The sequence below is a fragment of the Herpailurus yagouaroundi genome, unplaced genomic scaffold, assembly GCF_014898765.1.
Source record: "Herpailurus yagouaroundi ecotype Mexico unplaced genomic scaffold, PumYag 184, whole genome shotgun sequence".
NCBI classification, from domain to species: domain Eukaryota; kingdom Metazoa; phylum Chordata; class Mammalia; order Carnivora; family Felidae; genus Herpailurus; species Herpailurus yagouaroundi.
In genome coordinates, this window is record NW_024412415.1 from 16,871,212 (window position 1) to 16,890,663 (window position 19,452).

At 37.9% G+C, this 19,452-nt stretch overlaps 1 protein-coding gene across 3 annotated transcripts in view; it reads left to right on the forward strand.

Moving 5' to 3' along the window:
* Positions 1-19,452, forward strand: part of AP4E1 (adaptor related protein complex 4 subunit epsilon 1) — a 71,616-nt gene that overhangs the window by 39,951 nt on the left and 12,213 nt on the right. For all 3 annotated transcript variants that reach the window (XM_040492682.1, XM_040492681.1, XM_040492683.1), the window contains 6 exons: positions 170-282; positions 391-509; positions 4,879-5,181; positions 7,624-7,738; positions 12,043-12,166; positions 16,869-17,127. In XM_040492682.1, the coding sequence (XP_040348616.1) occupies positions 170-282; positions 391-509; positions 4,879-5,181; positions 7,624-7,738; positions 12,043-12,166; positions 16,869-17,127 (1,033 nt within the window). The remainder of the gene's footprint in view (positions 1-169; positions 283-390; positions 510-4,878; positions 5,182-7,623; positions 7,739-12,042; positions 12,167-16,868; positions 17,128-19,452) is intronic.

The following is a 19,452-nucleotide window of genomic DNA, read 5'->3' on the forward strand; positions in this document are numbered from 1 at the left end:
GCGGGGCTCGAACTCACGGACTGCGAGATCGTGACCTGGCTGAAGTCGGACGCTTAACCGACTGCGCCACCCAGGCGCCCCGGGGGTTATTCTTTAAAAGGTTGATGCAGAAAAGGTAATTTTAATAAGTGGTATTTGGAAGTGTACTTGGTCTTAACACTGTGGACACATATGCCCCAGATAATGCATGGTTTATTCAGACAATGAATGCTGTGTTTTCAGTGGGAGGAGATGTTATGCATCCTGATATTCCCAATAACTTTCTGAGACTGCTAGCAGAAGGTTAGTAAATTACTGCATTCTGGAAAGATTTCAAAATTAAATGTTTTTATTACAGAGTCATTAAGAGTTTTTAGTGAAAGTTAAAATGATGTATCAATTTCTTTGTAGGTTTTGATGATGAAACAGAAAATCAACAATTAAGGCTTTATGCAGTTCAGTCTTATCTCACTTTACTAGATGCGGAAAATGTGTTCTATCCACAGAAATTTCTTCAAGTTATGAGTTGGGTGAGCAAAGTACATTAGAGCATAAGTATTTATAACATTGTTTTTTATAAAGCCCAATACTAGCAATATATTTCCTTCAGAAATCATTTAATTCTACCCTGCTAACCCCTTTAGCTATCCATTTTCTTTCCCATTGGCTAGTTTGTCACTTAAATATCTACTTGTCTATTCATTCTCCCTTTCATCTCACTTGTCTACTTTGTGCATTATAGACAGTTGGTTAGGTATCTGTGTCTACAATACATTTGCTGTATTTTCTCTGTGAATCTGTGTTAGAATATGTGAATACTCATGCATCTGTGTTATGTTAGTTTTTCATTGCTGTATGTTACCACAAACTTAGTGCTTCAAACAACATAAGTTTATTATTTCACAGTTTCTGTGGGTCAGGAGTTGAGAACTGGTTTAGCCACGTCCTCTGCTTAGGGTCTCTGAGGGTTGCAGTCAGCTGGGGCTGCTGTCTCATCTGAAACTTGACTGGTGAAGGATCCACTTCCAATCTGGTGTGGTTGTTAGAAGAAACCTGTTTCTTGTGGTTGTAGGACTGAGGGTTTGAAGTTCAGACTGTTGACCGTAGGCTACCCTTAGTTCCTGGAGCTGCCCTCAGTTTCTTGCATGTGGGCCTCCCAACATTCCTCCTTGCTTCATCAAAGCCAGCAAAGGAGATTATCTCTTGCAAGATGAAGGCCAAATTTTATGTCATGTAATCATATGTAATTGCATACATACCATCACCTCTGTGTATCTTTGTTGTGCATGTGGGTGAGTGTTTCCTTAGGGGAAGCTTTGGTGGAGTACAACTGCAGGATCATAGCATATGCCTCTTTTAATATTTTATAGTTTTGCCAAATGTTAGCATGTTAACTTGAATTTTACCCAGACTTTTATTTAAGAATTTTTTTTCTCATACACAGGAAAGTTGAAAGACTAGTATAATAAATATCTCTATACTTTTCATTTAGATTCCCTGTTAGTATTTTTAACCACCTTTGCTTTACTATGTCTACATCTAGATCTACATATAAGTTGCAGACATCATGACCCTCCAAAAAAAATTCAACATGAGTCTTCTAAGAATGACTTTGTTCTGTCATAGAACCATTATTATACTTAAGAAATGTAACATTAATTCATTAATATCATTTAATATACAGTCCATGTTCACATTTATCCAGTTGTCCAAAAAATGTTTCTTATGGCTATTTTTCTACTACTACTAATCCTGGATCCCATCAGGGATCACAAATTGCATTTAGTTGTCTGTTTAGCCTCTTTTATTTTATATTGTTCCTCACTTTCTTTTTGTTTTCATGATATTGATTTTTTTGGATGAATACTGTTGATGTGCAGAATGCCCAACTTTCTGAATTTGTCTTATTATTTCTGGTTTGGTTAAACATTTTTAGGAAGAATACTATATCAACAATGTTATGTACTTCCCACTGTATCATCAGGACACATACCATATCAGTTCCCCAGTTACTAGTGATTTTAAGTTTCTTTGTTTGGTTAAGATAACCTTCAGATCTCTCCATTGTAAAGATGCATTTTCTCCTTAGTAACTTGTAGCTAATCTGTGAGGTGATTCTAAGGGGCTATGTGTCAACATCTTTTCCTTAACTATATTTCACCAGTGGTTTTAGTATTGATAATCCTTGCCTAAATGGGTTATTGTATTTGGCAGCTATTCATTTTTTTCCCTCCAAGAACATGGCATGTCACTCCATATATTTCTAGTGCTTTTATTTCTTTCTGCACCATACAGATTCTGTGCAGGTTTTGTTAGATTTATGCTTAAGCATTTAAATTTCTTTAGAGCAGTAGTAGATATATTTTGTTTTTAATTTTGGTTCCCACATGTTTGCTGCTAGTTTATTCAAATACAATAGATTTTTTTGTAGTTTGATCTTACACGCTGCCATCTTGCTGAACTCACTAATCTAGGATTTTTTCAATAGATTTCTCGAGACCTCGTTAAGAATTTTTTGCATCTCTGTTCATGAGATTTTTTTTCTACCCTGTTGTTTTGGTTTTGGTATCAAACTAATACTAGTGTCATAAAATGAGATAGGAGTAGTCTTTCCTCTTCTGTTTTCTGGAAAAGTTGTGTTGAAGAGTATTGTTTAGTTTTTAAGTGTTTGGAAAATTTTCTGTTATCTTTCCTGTTACTGATTTATAGTTTGCCATTGTCACCAGAGGAAATACTCTGTGAATTCAGTTTTGTTAAGTTTTTTGATGTTTGTTTTATGGCCTAAGATACGTCTTATTATATGTTCTGTGAGTGCTTGAAAGGAGTGGGTATTCTGTTATTGTTGGATGGTGTGTTTGGTAAATGTTGATTAGTCTTTTGGTAATGGCATTGTGACACAGGTGTTGAGATCTCTGTGTGGCCTCCACTGACATTGTGGAAGGGTGGCCTTGTAATGACTGAGCAGTGGTGAAAGCCCTGACTCTCCACAGGGCTTCTGACATCATCCCAGTGAAGGGGCGGAGGAATCCCTCTTTATACCTGGGTAGAGGGTATAAAATGCAGGCTTCCATATGTGATCTTCATGGACACTGCAGAGGAGTGGGCCTCTTGACAACTTGGTGGGGATGAAAGTCCTAGCTCCCTACTGAGTCTTCTCCCTTTTGAGGGAATTGGAGCACCTCTTACAGCCTGGTAGGGATGGAAGTCTTGGCTCTCTACTCAGCCTTTGGTGGTGTGGGTGGGTCTGTGGGTTTTTTTCTATGTGGTACTTGGCTAGAGTAGAGGGTTATTGTCTAAAAGTTTTCTGTCTTCCTGGGGTGCCTGGGTGGCCCAGTCAGTTAAGTGTCTGATTGTTGATTTTGGCTCTGGTGATGATCCCAGGATCATGGGATTGAGCCCTGCATCAGGCTCTGTGCTGAACTCTCTCTCTCTCTCTCTCTCTCTCTTTCTCTCCATCCCTTCCCTGCTTGCACTCTCTCTTCCCCAAAATAAATACATAAACATTTAAAAAATAAAAATAAATAAGTTTTCAGTCCTGGCTCTTTGGCTAGAGGGCAGGCTTTTCTTGGGGTCATTTTGTCTGTGCCCATTGCTGTTTCCAGGTTGCTGGCTCTCTAATACCCAGTCTGGGGTATATGAGGCAGCAGATAACCCACTGTACTATCACAAAGTCATTAGCAATTGGCCTTCTTTTCTCCACCTATCTGTGTCTTTTTATGTGTGTTTTATATATAACACCAAGGATTTTAGATGTACTTAATGGGAGGAATAGAGGAAAATGCATTTACTCTGTCTTCCCATTGTTATTATTTTTATTTTTATTTTAGAAAGAAAGAGAGAGAATGGGGGAGGGGCAGAGGGAGAGAGAGAATCCTAGACAGGCTCCACATTAGCACAGAGCCTGACACAGGCCTTGATCTCCTGACCCTGTGATCATGACCTGAACTGAGGTCAAGAATCTGATGCTCAACCAACTGAACCACCCAGGCATCAGCCTCCCACCACCCAGTAATTTTTGAACTGGCTGTTAGATTACCAGCTTTTCTAGAGATACCTTTCATCTTCTTAAAGCACTCAAAAAATTATCTTGCTACTTTAAGAATTGGATTTATTTATTTCTATTAATTTTTCCTCCTTTTCTTGTTACTAGCTGTAAATTTTCCCTTGCCTATCACTTCACCTCCCCTCCCGTTTTTTCCTGCTGGTGCCAGTGTTACACTAAAGACATGAAAATATTCCATAAATAGCACTTAGGAAAGATCTCACACTACATGAGTTATCAGTTTATTAATAATTTTTAGACCAGTAGGATTATGTATCACCTAAATAAGTTGTAAGAAAAAGGATATGTAACATAGGTCAGCCTTCCTCAGAGTTTCTTCTGTGGATCATATACATCAGAATCAGCTGATGCTGGTTCCAAATGTGCACTGTGGATCCTGACCACAGACATACTCACTCAGAATATCTGGGGGTAGAACCTAGAAATGAAACACCTTAGGTGACTCTCATGCACACTAGCATGTGAGAACCACTGGTTTCAATGCTAATTGCAAAATAAGTAACAGAATGTGGAGGTGTTGATAAAAGGCAACAACTGAACTGGAAGTTCAGAAGAAAGCTCACTTGTAAAGTATGCTGCTTTATATTTTGTGAATGATAAAGATGTGGAAAATCTTTTGGTATTGAGTTCTAATTCTTGGTATAATTTCGACCCTAAAATATACAATTTTATCTTTAAGAATTTCTTCACCATGAGAATGTATTTACTCTAGATTAAATTCACTCCAGCAGCAGCTACTTTGTTTGGATTTCCCAGTACAATTTGCTGTGTACAGATTTGCCCAGTACAATTTGCTTGATATTTCTATATGAACAGTCTCTTTGTTTTACTCATAGGTGTTAGGGGAGTATTCCTATCTCTTAGATGAGGAAACGCCAGAGGAAGTTATAACCAAACTCTACAAGTTACTTATGAATGACTCGGTTTCTTCAGAAACAAAAGCCTGGTTACTTGCTGCTGTTACCAAGTTGACACCCCAAGCACACTCTTCTAACATAGTTGAGAGATTAATCCAGGAATTCACCGTATCTTTGGATACTTGTATGAGACAGCATGCGTTTGAATTAAAACACTTACGTGAGAATGTGGAACTTATGAAGAGCTTGCTTCCAGTTGATAAGAGCTGTGAAGACATGGTGGTAAGGCATCTGTATTTTATCTTTGTAAAAATTGCATCGTCTCCAAACAGAATAATTCTTTCCTTTGTGATGTATCTGGAATATATCAAAATATACTTTCTGTAACACTTCAGATAAAGGTTGGAGTTTTTCTCACATCATATGAGAGAATTTGAGAGCTTCAATTCAGTAGAGCTCCTAAAGAGTTGGGAATAGATCAGTATCTCTTCCGGAGAACTGCACTGAAGCAGTTTATATCCAGTGGCAGTCTCTTTTAATATATGGTAGTTCAAGAACTAAATTTTGGGGGGAGCCTGGGTGACTCGGTTGAGCATCTGACTCTTGGTTTGGCTCAGGTCATGATCTTGTGGTTTCGTGGGTTCAAGCCCCGCGTCAGGCTCTGTGCTAGCAGTGTGGAGCCTGCATGGGATATTCTCAATGTCTCTCTCTCTCTCCTTCTCTCTCTCTCTCTCTGTCTGTCTCCCCCTCCCTCTCTCTCTCTCTGCCCTCTGCCCCCCTAAACCCTGCACTGTCTCTGTCTCTAAATAAACGTAAAAAAAATTAAATTTTTAAAATCTCCTTTGAACTTCTCTAATATGCAATTTTATTATTACTTTGGTATCTTTGAGAATGTAAAAAATAGTTCTCTGTTGCATTTTGTCCACCTAGTGTCTAACTTCTTTACCACTTTGGAACCTGATCAACCACCTTCCTTGTCCTACCTAACTTTAAGCCACTACTCTTTCTAACCTAATGGGCTCAGTTACTACTCACCCTCTGAATATGTACTGATCTCTTCTCCAGACTGGTGTAAATTAGGAAATTGCCAAAAGGAAGCCATATTTGTACACATTTTTATTTGTTAGATGTCATATAGTTGAGAAAGAGGAGAGGAGGGGCAGCATTCCTAGTAATTCTGACTCAGATTTTCATGACTTATATTCATTTTGAACCTCTTTGTTCATTAGTTCTTTCAGAAGCTCCTCAGGGGTAGACACCTTTCTTTCACCTTTGGTATGAGGCCCAAAGACATTCATTGAAAAGGTGAATAAATATGCTATACATAATATTTTTTTTTAAGTTTATTTATTTATTTTGAGAGAGAGAGAGAGAAGGAAAGAGAGAGAGTGGTGGAGGGGCAGAGAAAGAGGGAGAGATAATCCCAAGCCGCCCCTGGGCTGTCATTGCTGTGCCCGATGCAGGGCTCAGACCCACAAACTGAGATCATGACCTGACCTAAACCAAGAGTCGGACACTTAACCAACTGAGCCACTCAGGCTCCCCTAAATATGCTATACATAGTACAAAACTAGGAAGTAACTCTTTTTCCTCTTTCCTCCAATGAAAGATTGAAATGATGACATGTCTTCATTTTGTAAGAACCTTTCCAGATTTAGAGTGTGTCATGCCACTTAAATATTTGAGATCTGTCTGTTCTTCTAATTATTGGAGCTGTTTGCATACAGTTGGCTAAACCAGGAGAGGCAGATCTGTGGCTTCTGAGGCCACCACTGCTATATCCTTTCGTGTATATCTCATTCTTCTTTCTTCACTTTTTCTTTTATCCTTTCGCCTCACTCTTTCTTCATCTCTTATTTATTTTCACTTATTCATTCTTTTGTACCTTTTTATTCCTATTGAAATTAGGTAATTTTCCATAGATTTGTGAAAAGGTATTTTTAGGTAGAAAAGAATAGGATAGTTAAAGGCACTGCCAGGGTCTGAATAGTAGCCTTCCCCACGATGTGCATACTTCATTCTCTGCATCCTGTGTATTTGTTATCTTACATGGTAATAAGGACTTTGTAGATACGCTTAAATTAAGGAATTTTTGAGGGGGAGATTATTTTGGATTGTCCAAGAAGGCATGATCACAAGAGTTCTTATAAAAGTAAGCAAAGAGTCAGTAGAAAGCCAACTAACAATAGAAGTAGAGATCAGAGTGATGGGGCCACAAGCCAGGGAATGGTGGCGCCTTTAGAAGCTAGAAGGGAGAAGGAACTTATTCTCCCTTGGAGCCTCCCAGAGGAACTAGCCTTGCCAACACTTTGTTTTTAGTCCCTAGCAGCAAACTAATACAGACACTAGCTCAGAGTGTAGATGTCTTCTCTAGTAGGTTAAAGTCTCATGAGGGCTGGAGAAATGTCTTTCTTTGTCTTCATCATAGCACCTGACATGATGCTGTAACGTACTGGATGCTCAAAAGTTTATTCTGCAGTACAATGAAATTAATAATAACTGCAGACGACTTTCATTGTTACATACTTAGCTGAGTGATTTGAATATAGGTGTTTTAGAGAGCTAGAGAGTTGGGTAATGCTAGTAGCATTTTTAGAACTGAAGTTCTTTTTTTTCACTTAAAAATTATTTTTAGGACATGGGTTGAAATTAGTTATGTGAATGTACAGTCTAGGTTTAGGGTAAAGTTTTGTAATTTCTGATTTTTGCTTCACTTTAATACAGGTAGATGCTTCCTTATCTTTTCTGGATGGTTTTGTGGCTGAAGAACTCAGTCAAGGGGCAGCACCTTACAAACCTCACCACCAACGTCAGGAGGAGAAGCTTTCTCAGGAAAAAGGTAATTTTCTATGGGTCTGTAAGGGACATCATTTTTTTTTTAATGCTATTCATATTATAGTCATGTAATGTAGATAACTGAGGATATTTATTTTTGTTATCTCTCTTTAAATCTGCTTGTGACTTATTTACTCTGCCTAGGTCTTTGGATACCCAGAAAAAAAAGTTAGCCTAGAGGTATTCCCAAAGTCATAGGCTCCATATATTTAAATGCCTAAGATAGTCATTCTGGAACTTTGAAAGACTTGAAGATGGAATTATCATGTTGGGTCACTGTGCTAGATGGAGGGCTGATAGATAATCACATGAGCATATCTACAGAGAAATTTGAGAAAAGAAGTCTGGTTACTGTGGACTAGTGAGTTTCATTTTCATTCTGAGCAGTGTTATATATCTTAAGTGTGTTTGAATGCTTCCTGTAACAAAATATCTGATCAGTGAAGTGAGAAACAGCTAAGAAAGGAAAGATTAACTTCAGATTTTAGAAATGTAGTCTGTCAGTGGAAGATGCCTGTCATGATTTTGGTAAAGAGGAAATCATTGAGCTGTTTGGATGGTGGATGGGAAGTATTTATATGAATAAAGGGAGACCATTGAGTGTTATCTTTGTAGGAGTTCAGAATGTTAATACTGACAAGTTCAATGCTGAAAGCTCTTTTTCTCCCCACTCATCATCTAATGATTTTGTCAAGTACTTTCCAGGTTCTGTGGTAGGTACAACTAAATGATTGATCTTAAAATGATACCAGAAAAGTCTAAGTTGCAATTCATCCATCTACTTCCTTCTCCTGACTCTTCCTGCATGCTGTGATTCTCCTCCTGATTCCCATATGCACATGAACCCTTGTACATCTAGTTAACATTTAAAAATCTTTGGCCCTTCTTGTTATTCACCTCTATAAAGACTTGGGAAATTTTCACTAAAGAATGAAAAGAATGTGGCTTGAAGTTCATTCTCAACCTCGATCCTTTCCAGGCCTTCCTTAGATGACAGTGTTTAATTTTGTTGTCTCAGGTTTGGAATTTTATCTCTTTTCCATATGCTGTCCCCTTCTATGTCTAGTTTTTTTCTCTTTACTCTTAAACTATACCTCTGCTTTTGAATTCTTTCTGCTCTTTTGTTTAAACTCTATCTTTACTTGATCTTGGCTTAAACTCTTTGTTTTTACTTGTGCATAGGAAACATTGCTTGAGTTCTTCACTTACTTTGTTAATGCAGAGGCTGGGTAACTGGCTGTCACAGATGCTATTAAAGAGTTAAAAGTGGGACAGAAAGTTAAACTCGGTGATTGAAAAGCTTAGATTTTTTTTTTCAATATATGAAATTTATTGTCAAATTGGTTTCCATACAACACCTAGTGCTCATCCCAAAAGGTGCCCTCCTCAATACCCATCACCCACCCTCCCCTCCCTCCCACCCCCCATCAACCCTCAGTTTGTTCTCAGTTTTTAAGAGTCTCTTATGCTTTGGTTCTCTCCCACTCTAACCATCAAAACCCTAGAGGAGAAAGCAGGAAAAGACCTCTCTGACCTCAGCCGTAGCAATCTCTTACTCGACACATTCCCAAAGGCAAGGGAATTAAAAGCAAAAATGAATTACTGGGACCTTATGAAGATAAAAAGCTTCTGCACAGCAAAGGAAACAACCAACAAAACTAAAAGGCAACCAACGGAATGGGAAAAGATATTTGCAAATGACATATCGCACAAAGGGCTAGTATCCAAAACCTATACAGAGCTCACCAAACTCCACACCCGAAAAACAAATAACCCAGTGAAGAAATGGGCAGAAAACATGAATAGACACTTCTCTAAAGAAGACATCCGGATGGCCAACAGGCACATGAAAAGATGCTCAACGTCGCTCCTTATCAGGGAAATACACATCAAAACCACACTCAGATATCACCTCACGCCAGTCAGAGTGGCCAAAATGAACAAATCAGGAGACTATAGATGCTGGAGAGGATGTGGAGAAACGGGAACCCTCTTGCACTGTTGGTGGGAATGCAAACTGGTGCAGCCGCTCTGGAAAGCAGTGTGGAGGTTCCTCAGAAAATTAAAAATAGACCTACCCTATGAGCCAGCAATAGCACTGCTAGGAATTTACCCAAGGGATACAGGAGTACTGATGCATAGGGGCACTTGTACCCCAATGTTTATAGCAGCACTCTCAACAATAGCCAAATTATGGAAAGAGCCTAAATGTCCATCAACTGATGAATGGATAAAGAAATTGTGGTTTATATACACAATGGAGTACTACATGGCAATGAGAAAGAATGAAATATGGCCCTTTGTAGCAACGTGGATGGAACTGGAGAGTGTGATGCTAAGTGAAATAAGCCATACAGAGAAAGACAGATACCATATGTTTTCACTCTTATGTGGATCCTGAGAAACTTAACAGAAACCCACGGGGGAGGGGAAGGAAAAAAGAAAAAAAGAGTTTAGTTTTTTTTAAGTTTATTTGTTTTGAGAGAGACAGAGAGAGTCACTGGGGGAGGGACAGAGAGAGAGAGGGAGAGAGAGAATCCCAAGCAGGCTCTGCACTGTTAGCACAGAGCCTGATGTGGGGCTTGAACTCACAAAACGTGAGATCATGACCTGAGCTGAAACCAAGAGTTGGACACTTAACCAGCTGAGCCACCTAGGTGCCCCTGAAAAGCTTAAAATGAGAGGATTTTCTAGCTGAAAATGACTGTGGAATGTTTAGACAAGTGGTTTCCAAACATGGTTATGAATCAGAATCACAAAGAGTTTTACAAAATGATACAGATTTTTGCGCCGTACTCCTGTATCTTTTGTATCTGAATCTGTAAAAGCTTGGCTGTATGTACAAAAAGGTCTGTGGGAGATTCTACACAGTCAGCTTGATCCTGGTTATCAAATCAGCATTTGGAAACTGCTGATCAAGCCTGAACCCTTCACTTTACAGACAAAGAAATTAAGGTCAAGTTCATGCACCCATTTAATACCCGATGCATGTCAAGAACTCAGTTCTTCTGATTACTAATTAGCCCATTATTTTTTTCTATTGCACATTGATTTCTCTTCTATATCATTCATTTGGGTAACAACAAAATTTATGTAGTTCTCTTTGGATTAAATGCTGTTTCCTTTGCAGGAGACAGTGGAGAGTGAGCTCTAGAACCAGAGTATCCGATTTCTTATCTGGCTCTATCATTTTTCCTGTTTTTGTAATCTTGGTTAAGTTCATGGCAAACTTTGCTACAGTTTCTGTATTTGTAAGATGAAAATAATAATTACAGAAGCTCACATTTATTTTTTATACGGCACTTTTTTATGATTTAAGGAGGTCCTTTATGTTATAATCCAGACAGTCCATAAAGATAAATAATGCCAGTTAGGATTAGGTATAGCTGCATAGCATATTAGAAAACAAAAGAACAATATAGGGTCTTATACAAGACAGAAGATTACTGCTCTTTCCCTTAAAGGAATTCCAGAAGTAGGCAGCCTGGAATTGATAATGGCTTCATGAATGTAAAGGAGGAAAGGGAGAGAAGAAAGATTTTTTTTTTTTTTCCCCAGGAAGATTCCTCCCAGAAGTTGTGCTCAGAATGTGTGCATAATTTCATTGGCCAGAACTCAAATTCATGGCAAAGGAGTCTGGAAATGTCATTTCTTTCTGGGTTGCCATGAATCCAGGGTTCTATTACTTAGAATCCAGGGTTCTATTACTTAGAAAGAAGAGGAGAATGGATATTGGCATCTGCTCCACCACAATATCAGTATGAATTTTTATGGCTCTGATTGAATTCATTTGAGTATACAGAGTCAAAGGAATCTGAATCTGAATAAACCTTGTTCTTTGTCAGTAAGGGATATTTCACTTTGAAGGGTCCATTAGTCTATTTGGCATAGGAGTGTGCTTAAGAACATTTTGTTAAGGAAAAACACTATCTCTTCATTCATAGCTCATTAAACATTTTTGTCTGGGAGCAGCAATTTTCAGTAGACCTGGTTTATCAGTTGCCTTTCCTAATTGGATCCTAGTTTAGCTTCTCAGGGAGGTGAAAAGATAAAAATGAAGTACTGTTTGTCTTTTCTCAACTAATAGTGTGAAGACTGTAGTAGACCTTCAATAAATCATAGCTACTTTATTATTATTTGATTAAATCATCTTCAGTGCCCCTTCCAGTTTAAAAATTGTCATTGGATTCTAGTCTTCCATTATTTTATTTCAGTAGTGACTGGTAATTTTGATAACATCTGCTTTTTCCCCCCCTAACTTTTGCTTTGTTTTAAATATGAACTTCTGTTATTGTTTTAAAATTCTAGTTCTCAATTTTGAACCATATGGACTTTCATTTTCTTCATCTGGCTTCACTGGACGACAGTCTCCTGCTGGCATTTCTCTTGGTTCAGATATATCTGGGAATAGTGCAGAGACTGGGCTGAAAGAGTAAGTTCTTTCTTGATAAAACTGAGAATATAGAGGAGTATTTAAATATTTTTAAATGTAGAAGGATTCCTGAAAGCTAAATTCTGCATAGCCTCTTGTTTCAGTTTTTCCTATTTATTGCTTTCAAGGTGTTGATGTTGTACAAGAGAACTTTTATTTTATTTATTTATTTTTTAATGTTTTTTATTTATTTTTGAGAGAGCACAAGCGGGGTAGGGGCAGTGAGCGAGGGAGACACAGAATCTGAAGCAGGTACTGTCAGCACAGAGCCTGATACAGGGCTCAAACTCTTGAACCGTGAGATTGTGACCTGAGCCAGAGTCAGACTCTCAACCGACTGAGCCACCCAAGTGCCCCTGTACAAGAGAACTTTTAAGAGAGCTTGCTTACCTTCAACACAGAATAGTGTACATAGGCTTTATACACAGTAATGACGTGTGTGTTATTACTGCATATTGTATGTGTATGTATGTATGTATGTATGTATGTTTGTATGTGTATTATACACACACATATATATATATGCACATATGTATACACATACATTTGTTAAAGAAATATGTGAGAACTTACATACACAGGTGAATATGAGCATATTACTCTACATTCCTCATAATCTTCTTATAAACTGTTTCATTGGAAGATTGACAGAGAGATGAACATAAAATAAGATGACTGACTTCATTTAAGTAAATGTATACTTTGCTCAAAATGCTTTCAGAGCTTCTTTCCAGCTACCTGGAGAATTGGTGAAGACATTTATCTAAATGTCTTATGTGGAGCCAAATCTTCAACCATTTTAAGTAGATTTTGGTTTTCGAAATATAATAAATTACTTTTAGAAACATGACTAAGTTAAAAAAGTGAGATAATATATATAAGGTGCCTCATAAAATGTAGTGCATGGTAAATGATAACTGCTATTATTAATAGTGATTGTCATTGCCATAGTTGTCATTATCCAAAAGCTGAGTTAACCAAATGAAATTAGTGATCTATCTGGATAACTGGTCAATATATTGATGTCACACATAAAGTAATGAAAATGGCTTCCTTGTTTGTGAAGGAGCTTCTAAAAGATTTAAAAAATCTTTTTTTAAATTTTATTCCAGTGTAGTTAATATACAGTGTTGTATTCGTTTCTGGTGTACAGTATAGTGATTCAACACTCCATATACTATTCTGTGCTTATTAAAAAATGTTTTGAGTAATGGCAGCTTTGTTGGAATAAATGTAATAAAATTTCAAAAGTGACAACTTTAAAAGATGAAATTTGAATTTTGAGTCCTCATGTTCATTATGGAGTCAGCTTATTGTATGTCCATTTTTGCATTTGTCAGTCTTCCAGCATGATGGTTATGAGAAGTACTTATCAGAAAAATGACACATAGATTATGAGGAATGTAGGGTGATATGCTGAATGAAATTCTCTTTCTTAGCCTCTTTTTCATTCTCTGTTGACACCCTTTTCTTTCCCAGACATTTAATTTTGGTATTCCAAGCATGGGGAACAGATATGATTTGTGAGCATTTGATGGTAGTGGTGACAGCAGTTAAGTGCCCTGAACAGAGAATTGCGGGATAAGGGAAGGAGAGGATAGAAGCCCTCCAAACCCAGGGAGGAAACAGTCTCTTTTACCTGCACAACAGGTGACAGCGTCTGTTTGTTTAGTACTGAACTAAGATCTGGGAGACTTGACAGGGCCTTGTAAATCCTGTATATTTACATGTACTTCTCAGAAAAATGACATTTGGCAGAGCTGCTAAGGAATTATACACTTGCTGTTTTATCATGAAATGGGACATGAGGAATGAATTTTAAGTTTCTTTCCCAGGAGGACTACAGCTCACGCATCATTTCAGATTGGGAACCTGTATGGTAATTGACAAGGCTTTAGGAGGAGACAGTCACTCTTGTTCAATCTCTGGCAAGCTGAGAATAAAGTAGTAGAAAGCCCAGTTTATAATTTCTTACCTTAAGCCCTATTTGGGACTATCTCAAATGGGGATTTCTAGAGCTGAGTTAAAGTGTATCCCTAATCTTTTGAAGGTTGCTTGGCCAGAATTTACATCTTTGTTTGAACGATCTGATTAAAAACAATACAAGAGTATATATGCCACATAATATCATGAATTATATTATTATTGTTAAAATCCAGGCAAAGATGATGCATGTTTAAAACAATTCTTTTTCAGTAGGTTTCATATAAAGAAGCATATTTTGTGCTTTTATTCATTTTTCCTGCTTTTTAGACTTTCGATACGTAATGCATGACAAAATTTATGTTGATAATAGGCATGTATGCAGATGAAATATGCAAGAAAATCTTTAAAGTAGTTTGAGGCTCCTTTTAGGCTTATTTTTCCTCTTCTATTTTGTCTGTTGTTGTGGATTGGATTCCCTGGCAAGTGCATTCTGTGATGGAGTTTCGCACGCAGAATATTAAGGCAGTGTCCTTGTGATCAACACCTATGGAAGGAAGGAGAAAGAAGCAGGTTTGAGCAGAGGAGGAAGTTAAGATGCAATGCGGTGCCAACAGCAGCCTCTGCTGATCCCATGAGGAGCTCTGAAGTTAGAGTGGCCCTTCTTCAGAGTTGACCTGAGTTGGACCCAAATGGGTGGCCAGGACTGTGGCCAGGACTTCTGTCCCACAGTCACTGGGTTTGGGCTTCCCTGGGAAGGGGTGTGATCTCAGGCGAGGTGACTCTTTGCATCTGAGGCAATCCTAGAGAGGACTGTACTCCCAACAGTTGGGGCAACAAGTCCTTTATTGAAGGATGATCTGGATGGAGCATCCCAGGGTCTACCATACTTGCTTTTTTTTGTTGTTGTTGTTGTTAAACTGATATTTAAATCATTTATTAGTAAAACTTGGAGAGTTGCCCTTTTTCCTTATTAATTAAAGGATATTTTTTGATAAATAGGGTTACAGAAACACTGGGAATTTATGAATCCCTTTGAGTTCCTGTTGTTGAGCATCCTAGAGATGCTAGGGGTCATTTTAGTGGTTCCCATGACCACTTTTGGATCCGCTCTTACAAAGACAGTTTTCTTCTAAGAGGTCTGGTGGATAAATAATAGCTTTATTTTTAAAAAAACTTTTTAGAAGGCTTTTTTGGTACATGAAAGAAAGGGAGAAACGAAGGTATTCGTAAAAGGAAAATTTAGCAGTAAAATTCATTGTGGAGGATTGGACTAATTCCCCATAGGGCATTCTTTATTAACATTCAAATTTTCTTTCAGCCAATTACTATTTAATAGTATTAGTTCTTCACTCAGTATGAAGTGTGACCACCTGTCTATGTTTTTGGCATATATAGAAAATCAAATTGATCATGAGTCCAACAAATTAGAAAGGAATAATAACTTGTACAGATGATTCTGAGTTTTTCTTTTAGATTCATTTTATGATCTGTTTTGTAGTACAAATGTTAAAATGCTATTTTGGGCCATGACAGGGATGCTTAAATGATCCAAGAGCAAAGGAGACATGGTTCTTAAACAAAAACAATAAAGGTTAACTTTGGCTGTTTCAGCCTGTCCTTGGTGATTATCTTAGTCAGTACAGAGTCACAGATGTAATAACTTTTGGGACAGCAGTAGGTGAGTCCAAACTCTAATCATGACTTTAAGTTCTTCCATCTCCAGTAAAAAGGCTCATAATCTTCATGCTTTTTCAAAAAAATCTTTTTTCTCTTACAGATCAAACCTCATTTCATTAAAAAAATTTTTTGGGGGGGTGCCTGGGTGGCTCAGTCAGTTGGGCGTCTGACTTTGGCTCAGGTCATGATCTCACACTCCATGAGTTCAAGCCCCGCATTGGGCTCTATACTGACACCTCAGAGCCTGGAGCCTGCTTTGGATTCTGTGTCTCCCTCCCTCTCTGCCCCTCCACTGCTCATGCTCTCTCTCTGTTTCAAAAATAAAAAGATTAAAAAAAATTTTTTTAAATGTTTATTTATTTTTGAGACAGAGCGTGCAAGCAGGGGAGGGGCAGAGAGAGAAGGAGACACAGAATCCGAAGCAGGCTCCAGGCTCTGAGCTGTTAGCACAGAGTCCAGTGCCGGGCTCAAACCCACGAACCCGTGAGGTCATGACCTGAGCTGAAGTTGGACGCTTAACAAACTGAGCCACCCAGAGCGCCCCAAACCTCATTCATTTTAATAAAATTACATTTGTAATAGTTGACTATGTAGCTAGAGTTCACATTAAGAAAACTTTTTGGATTAAATCAAAGGAGTGGATTTGAATGATTTGTTGGGGTTTTTTTTGCTTTCAACAGGATTTTATTTAATGAATTTATTGGGTGGTTATAGCCAAGAAACTTATTCTTAATAAGTCATTTCTGATCTTTAACTCCTCAGAATTAAAGGTATTTTTGAAAAGTCAGTGGAGGAAAGGAGTTAATTTATAGTAGTTTTGATTTGGACAACTTATTCAAGCAATTAAGTGATCTGAAATTTTTAACTAAGTCTAGGGTTCTAGTGCCTTAAATCCTTTAGCTGGAGGGTGTGGGGACATTGGATGAAACTAAAATAACATCATGGGATCTAGGTTTTACTTCCTGACATAGAGTATATAATACGAAAGCTGTTTTTAAGAGGTCATGGCAATGATGTGTTTTTAAAAATGCCTCAAAAAAGTAAGTTATTTAAGCAGCAGTTATTTAAGTTGACTTGATTTCATTATTAATCTCCTTAGGACAAATAGCTTGAAGCTGGAAGGTATAAAGAAATTATGGGGGAAAGAGGGCTATCTTCCCAAGAAGGAAGGCAAAACTGGGGATGAAACTGAAGTTCCGCCTGTTCCTCAAGAGAGTATAATAATGGAGAATGTAGACCAAACTATAATTAAAAAGGATCAGTCTCAAGTCCTTACCCAATCTAAAGAGGAGAAAGAAAAGCAGCTGCTGGCGTCATCATTATTTGTTGGGCTAGGAACAGAAAGTACAATCAATTTGGTAAGTAGTCTGTTATAGTCCTCTGAGAATCTTTGTCCCTGTCTTGTACAAAAAAACTGGGCTCTACGAAAGCTCTTGGCTGTCATCTATATGCACAGTGGAAAATGGCTTCCCTAGCTCCAGAGCCACCAGTGATACACTTTTTATATTTCTGAAAGAGAAATACTAATTGGCTTAGCTTGAGTCAGGTGTTCTCTGTAGTCCAGTCAGCTGGGGCAAGGGTCAGGGTCCAAATAAAGTTACAAATATGACCATAGGTATTACTCCCATGGGTGGATAGGACAGTTCTCAGTGGGAAGTATTTTCGGTAGTAATAGTTCAATAATATTGATATGTCTTTGGGAAAATTACTTCTCAAAATGGTATTTTTAATAGTAAAAGATAGGAATCAATTTAGATGTCTAACAGTAGGAGAGTGGGTACATAAATTATATTAGCTCAGAATATTACTCAGCCATTAAAAATGATAAATACTTCATTATAAAATAAAGAATACATGTGACATATTAAGCAAAAAAAACAGAATATAAAGTTTTATTTATATTTTGTTTATAACTGTTAAGGAGATAAAAATGTATTGAGACTGAAAGGAATTACCCCAAAATGAAAATAATACTCAGGCATTATGATTATGATGGTTTTCAAAACTTTTTATGCTGATATATTACTATCATAGGAAAAGAATGAAAACTCAGAGTGAAGGACAGGTGCTATTTTTGAGCATCTGAGAATTCCATGTAATTGCCAATTTGGTGGACTGATGGACCTACCTGGTACAAAATAGTGATTAGAGCTACCTTTTCTTCAGTTTTACATCATTACAGTGCTTTCATCCTCCCTCTCTCCTGGTGGAATTTTCCTTCCATCCCTGTAATACTCTTTGCTTGTTTTCTCTCTCTTTTTAGACCCCATTTCTATCAGACTTGAGATCCCCTCCTAAGGAAAAAAAATTTTCAATCTAAAAGTTATAAATAAGTAATGTATCTTAATGCTGTCTCAGTCAGCATTTGCAGTTCAGCAAAGTGACTTATCTTGGGTCTCTAAGATGTTCCAGCTGGCTGTGGTAAGGGTATCAGTGAATGCCTGGCACTGAAGGGGCAAGTTCTCTGGGGTCACAGTGCGCCCAGGCTTATAGAACCCTGATTTGTGAACCCCATAGCTGATGTCGAAGGATTTCTGCCCTTTCAACAACATGCAAAGCTTTCAACTAAACAGTCTTTCTCAAGAGAACATTCATTGTGACAAATTCATTATCAGGCTTTTTTTTTTGTGGTGCGCTTGAAATCAGAAATGTAAGGAGGGTGTTTTTCCTTTTAAGGTATGCTAAATCCTTTCTGGGTTAATTTTTTTACATAATCCATTCTGAGTATCAAGGCTTTTTGTTTTTCCTCATCTTTGCCTTTTATTTTGTATTCATTTTTGTTACTTTTTTAAGTTTTTATTTAAATTCTAGTTAGTTAACATAGTGTAATATTAGTTTCAGGTATAGAATTTAGTGACTTGACATTTGCGTACAACACCTGGTGCTCATCACAACAAGAGCCCTCCTTAATGCCCATCACCTATTTAACCCATTCCCCCCTCTCCACCTCCCCTCAGCAACCCTCAGTTTGTTCTCTATAGCCAAGAGTCTGTTTCTTGATTTTATTCTTTTACCTTCATCTTTTGTTTTTTTTTTTAATTTTTTTTTTAACGTTTTATTTATTTTTGAGACAGAGACAGAACATGAACGGGGGAGGGGCAGAGAGAGAGGGAGACACAGAATCGGAAGCAGGCTCCCGGCTCTGAGCCATCAGCCCAGAGCCCGATGCGGGGCTCGAACTCACGGACCGCGAGATCGTGACCTGAGCCGAAGTTGGACGTTTAACCAACTGAGCCACCCAGGCGCCCCTTGACCTTCATTTTTTAAATGTTTATTTATTTTTGGGAGAGAGAGAGCATGAGTAGGGGAGGGACAGAGAGAGAGAGAAAGAGAATCCCAAGCAGGCCCCGAGCTGCCAGCGCAGAGCCTGATGTGGGGCTTGAACCGACAAGTTGTGAGGTCATGATCTGAGCTGAAACCAGGAGTTGGACACTTAACCAACTGAGCCACCCAGGCGCCCCTCTTTTACCTTCATTTTTAAAAGTCATTTTCTCTGGGGTAACAAATTCTAGGTTAACTGTTTGTTTTCTTTAAATGTTAACATTAACCAAGATGTCACTCTAGTGTACTGTGGCTTGTGTAGCTTCTGATTAACAGCAGGATAGACACTATAGAAAAAAAAATTATTAAGCATGCAGACAAAGTAGTAGAAACAACCCAAAATGAAGCACAGAAAAGAGAAA